This window comes from Vicia villosa, unplaced genomic scaffold, assembly GCF_029867415.1.
Source record: "Vicia villosa cultivar HV-30 ecotype Madison, WI unplaced genomic scaffold, Vvil1.0 ctg.001467F_1_1, whole genome shotgun sequence".
Taxonomy (NCBI): domain Eukaryota; kingdom Viridiplantae; phylum Streptophyta; class Magnoliopsida; order Fabales; family Fabaceae; genus Vicia; species Vicia villosa.
The window spans coordinates 305,991-311,545 of record NW_026705627.1 but is presented as its reverse complement, the minus strand read 5'-3'; the positions used below and the strand labels follow the sequence as shown (position 1 = coordinate 311,545).

The window sequence follows — 5,555 nt, the reverse complement described above, 5'->3', positions numbered from 1 at the left end:
ACCAGATTTCAGTGTGAATTTCGTAAAAGAAAATTTATATAAATTTCAATTAAATTTTATGATAAAAACACGAGTTTTCAATATAAATTCAATAAGAATGTTAGAAAATAATTTCCCACCATTTAAAAAATGTTCTTATACTAAATTATGATATAAACACGAGTTTTAAATATGAATTTAGTTAATTAAACATTTAAGCAGACATAACTCTTATGATATACTAATAGAAAAAACTTTACTAGACTCTTGCGCAGTTTTTAAAAAATATTTAAATATATTTATTTTAAAGATAAAACTAATATTTTCTCTGAATTTTATTATAAGAAAAAATTATTTATTTTTACATATTAAAATAATCAATATATTTAATATATATTATAACAAATCAAATTAATTAATATTTACTAAATAAATAAAAACTTTTCTTATATTAAAGACTAGAGAAAACATTTTCATTTATAATTAATAAATTAATTGAATAGAGTGAAAATTAATAATAAATATATAGTATTAAAAAATTATTAGATTGATATTATATAGGAATAAATATTCTGAGACAAACAGAACAAATATAAATGAAACATTTTTATTTTTATGAGATTGGGATATTTTCTAAACAAATTAAAATATCAATAATTTTAATACTTATAATATAACTTTTTGTCAATTTTATATGACTAAACTTATTTATATTATCTTAGTCAACATATTATTATTTATAATCTTAACTATATATTATTTTATTCTACCTTTTTCTCTACCATAAATAATTAAATATATTATTAGAAAAATAATAATAAACTTTTAAAATGAGATCTAGATACTAGATAAATACCCTAGTAAAGTTATCCTTAAAAAAGAAAAAGTTGAAAAGATATGATATAATTATATTAAAAAAAAAAAAAAAGAATGATAGATAGATAGAAATTCAACAAGATAATAAATTTCTTCTATATAAGCAAAAGAAAATTTCACTATCATATTTTTTTCTTTCTTTCTCTTGTATGTTAAGCAATTCACACCTTGTGTTCACACCTTACACCTCCACCTACATATATATATTCTTCCTATCTTTTCCTTCTCTCTCATCTTTTCCCTCTCTCTCTACCCCCCTCTCTCCTCCATAGCCAAAATTACCATACCCTCTTCTTCTCTTCTTACACGACTTTGCAACATATAGCATCACTAGAATCTATCTTTTGCTTTTGTTTTTTTATTCAATTTCAATGGATGGTCATCATCTCCATCATCATCAACAACATCAACAACAACAACAACATCAACAACATCAACAACATCATCAACAACAACAAAGACAACAACAACAACAACATCAACAACATGTTCAAAACATCATAGGAACTAGCAGCCTTAACATGGATGTCACAGATAGGTTCCCTCAATGGAGCATCCAAGAAACAAAAGAGTTTCTCATGATCCGCTCCGAGCTTGATCAAACTTTCATGGAGACAAAGAGAAACAAACAGCTTTGGGAAGTTATCTCTAACAACATGAAGGAAAAGGGTTATCATAGAAGCGCTGAACAGTGCAAGTGCAAATGGAAAAACCTTGTTACTCGCTATAAGGTACTTACTTTTATCTTCATCTTAAATCAGTATCGCAACACTTATACACTTATACAGACCAAAATCGCAAACCCCTGTACGCGACTGCGACTGTTATTTAAAACCTTATTGTGAATCAATTATATAATTATGTTTTGGTTTGCCTTTTCAATTTGTTAAGGGATGATAAACTTTTCAAAAAAAATAAAAGTATGAATATTATATAGCACTAGTCTATAATTAAAAGATGTGATATATATATATCTAAGTGTTTATATGTATGTTGTGATTTTTATATTATGAGCACTTTATTTATGTTTTTGAGATATAAAGGGATGTGAAACAATGGAGATAGAAGCTACAAAGCAACAATTTCCATTTTACAATGAGCTTCAAGCAATATTCAGTGCAAGGATGCAAAGAATGCTATGGGCAGAAGCAGAAGGAGGGTCAAAGAAGAAAGGACTAATGCATGCATCTTCCGAGGAGGAAGAAGAGTTAGGAAATGAAGAGAGTGAAGGAGATCACAAGGGTGCTAACATAGGCAAAAAGAAGAAGAAGAAGGGCAAAATGGTGGTAGGTGGTGGAGGAAATGATGGTGGAAACAATTTGAAGGAGATTCTTGAGGAGTTCATGAGGCAACAAATGCAAATGGAAGCTCAGTGGATGGAGGCATTTGAGGCAAGGGAGAATGAGAGGAGGATGAAGGAGATGGAGTGGAGACAAACAATGGAAGCATTGGAGAATGAGAGGATGATGATGGAACAAAGATGGAGAGAGAGGGAAGAACAAAGAAGGGTTAGAGAAGAAGTTAGGGCTGAAAAGAGAGATGCATTGATTACTGCTCTTCTTGATAAGCTCACAAGAGAAGATAAGTAGAATTTTCTTTGTATTGTTTCATTTTCACATATCAAGCAAAGGCTTAGAGTTTTTAGAGGTTTCTTCTATGAACTTATAATCTTAGTTTATTTTGGAGATAGATATTTATGATTATCATTCTAGTGGTTTAGACATTTTTTTGTTTTGTTTTGGAGTTTGGACTCTCTCTCTAGTTCTTTGCATTTTTTTAGAATGGTATGACATAAGTTAATTTGTTTTATGATCTTGTTTTACAAATAATCAAGTGTTTATTTAGCCAATGCTAATGAAAACATAGAAAATTGCTTTTAGTGTGTTATCTTTTCATCTCAATTATTTGGTTGAAACTTAATTAGTAATTATGGTGAAGATGATGATGAAAGTATTCTATATCACTTCAAAAAAATTCTTATATCACTAATTAAGAGATGAATAGTTAGTGGATCAAATTAAATTTTTATTTTGAACTAATTTTTAAATAAATTTTTAAAATCACTTGTACTTGCTTTAAAATTTTAAATTTAAATGGTAGACAAATTCACCTCTTATTTGGTTGGATAGGCTTGATTTCAATTTTCTTGTTTTCTTTCGATTGTGAAACATCTAAATTTTATTGTGTGATATATTTTCTTTCGATTGTAAAATATTTAGATTTTGTTGTTTGATAGATTTTCTTTCGACTGTGAACTATATAGATTTTGTTGTTTGATAGATTTTCTTTAAACTGTGAAACATCTAGATTTTATTGTTCGATTGATTTTTTTCGATCTCTTTATTTTCTTTTGATTGTGTAATTTAGTTTTTGTTGTTTGATACATTTTCTTTCAATCTTCTAGTTTCCTTTTATTTGTGTGACATATAGATTTTGTTGTTGAATTTTTTGGATTCAAGTGCTATCTTTTTTTTTTTTTTTATCCTTTTCTATGGAGCATTGGAGTCTAATAAAAAAGTCTAAGTTTCACATTAGTTAACTGATAGAGTTTGAAAAGTTTTTCATATGGAATGACATGTTATTTTATATGTCGATTTTATAAGAATGAATTAAAATTTAATTTAATTTAATTTTAATAGAGTTTCTTTCCATTATTTACTTGTATTTTTTATTGATATAAAATATTTCTTTGAAAAGATTTTATATAAAATAACACATTTTATTTTTCAAACAGGTTTTGAAGAAATGAATTAGAATAAAACCTAATTTTAATAGAGTCCTCTTTCCATTGTTGATTGTATTTTTTATTGATTCAAATTTCTTTATATATATATATATATATATATATATATATATATATATATATATATATATATATATATATATATATATATATATATATATATATATATATATATATATATATATATATATATATACATATATATATATATATATATAAATTTCTTTTCATAAGATTATATTTATTTGTAGGTGTAATAGAGTACCTAGCCAACCACCAAAATGGGGCAAAACAATCCACAAATATTTTTTCACATGCTCATCATAATGTCTATCCATATATGGAGACGCACAATTTTAAGGTTAATGGAGCATTTACTCAAATGACTCACTACACACAATGTGATGTTATTTTCACCTTGATAGATGATGGATGCACATATATGAAAATGGAAGAATTTTGTTATTTGTAAAGTTGTCTATTTAAATGGATGATGCTATAACTATTCTTCTATACTGTACTTTATTTGTGCATATATCGATATATTAGTGATATAAATTGTTAGGTGAAGGTTAAAATTGAGCTATACAAATGAAGAAAGATAGTTTTTTGCTTAAATCACTAGACATGATGTATATATGTATAATTAGTTTAATTAGTTTTCATGTTTAATATCAAATATGATCTTCAAGTTACATATGGATGTCCAAGCTTAATTTATTAGGTTTTTTATGATAACTTGTTGAAAAAAAAAGCATCCTCAGGTAAGAACTTATGACTTTATTATAATTTGGGCAAATATACAATTTTGTAAGTCATGTTTTAATATAATGATTTCTTTAACTGATAAATTATATATTTAATTTTTTAAAATTTTGTATGATAATGTTGTATCTCGGCCTATTAATGTTCATAGATTGTTTAACTTTTAGTTATGCGCGCTCTCGGTATTCTTTTATGTTAGATTAATTATTTAATTAATTAATTATAAATTGATATATTTAATTATTAAAAAACTTTGTTTATGAAAAGAGTATGGTGGATTGATTTTATTAAATGTCGTCAACTATTTAACTATTATTTTATCATCTTCTCGTTAGAAGATTAACATACATGGAAAAAACCTATTTAAAGAAAATATATTGGAGTAGTCATCTTTTTATCATTACATTCTTTTCAATCGTCTCGAATTTTAATTTTATATATATATATATATATATATATATATATATATATATATATATATATATATATATATATATATATATATATATATATATTCATCCTATTTTAAAGAAAATATATTGGAGTAGTCATCTTTTTATCATTACATTCTTTATAGTCATCTTAAAGAAAATATAATCTTTTTATGATCATATGTTTATGGTAACATGTTATAATTTGTATTTATCCTATTTTGTATTCTGTTACACTAGACTCTTTGATAAGTGGTGTTCTCAAATTTGAAAGTTAGTCGGGATATCGAATAGAAACTCTTACTTGTATTCACTTGTATTTCAAGAGATCATGGTTGAGAAAGAAACTATATCACTCGATTATTAGTTCCTTAACTCTTTTAAAGAATGTTGTTTGATATAAAATTGAGTATTTTTAAAGCAACTCTACTAATTAGACACGTGAAAGTAGAGTAAAAAAAGATGTAATTAGATAAAAATTCATAAATAGTTGGTAAAATTGAACGCACGTGTTCAGAAAAATATACAATTGTGGTATTTATAAAATAATATTAATTATGATATTAGGTAAAATAATATGACCTACAATAAATTAGTTCTGCTCGACTATTTGTTTGGATAATATTCACTTATTCTTATTGTTAAGAGTATGTTGCACCTTAAACTTGACTTGAATTTCTCTAATTTGCTGTATTTTTTTATTTCCGAGTGCATTCCCTCCTTAGAACGTGACTCTATATGTCTATACATGCTTCAACTAA

The 5,555-nt window shown here is 25.3% G+C and overlaps 1 protein-coding gene across 1 annotated transcript; it reads left to right on the top strand.

Moving 5' to 3' along the window:
- The first annotated feature begins 1,020 nt into the window (after positions 1 to 1,020).
- LOC131635343 (trihelix transcription factor GT-3b-like) lies at positions 1,021 to 2,664 on the top strand. Its single transcript, XM_058905959.1, has 2 exons — positions 1,021 to 1,586; positions 1,899 to 2,664. Exons 1-2 carry the CDS (start codon positions 1,227 to 1,229, stop codon positions 2,442 to 2,444), a joined length of 906 nt encoding a protein of 301 aa, XP_058761942.1. The 5' UTR covers positions 1,021 to 1,226; the 3' UTR covers positions 2,445 to 2,664.
- The last annotated feature ends 2,891 nt before the right edge of the window (positions 2,665 to 5,555 follow it).

What these genes read in the sequence shown, in the direction of transcription:
- LOC131635343 (XM_058905959.1), top strand. Translation starts at nt 1,227, where the DNA reads ATGGATGGTCATCATCTCCATCATCATCAACAACATCAACAACAACAA. An exon ending in ACCTTGTTACTCGCTATAAG is followed by an intron (nt 1,587 to 1,898) that starts GTACTTACTTTT and finishes TGAGATATAAAG; the next exon opens with GGATGTGAAACAATGGAGAT.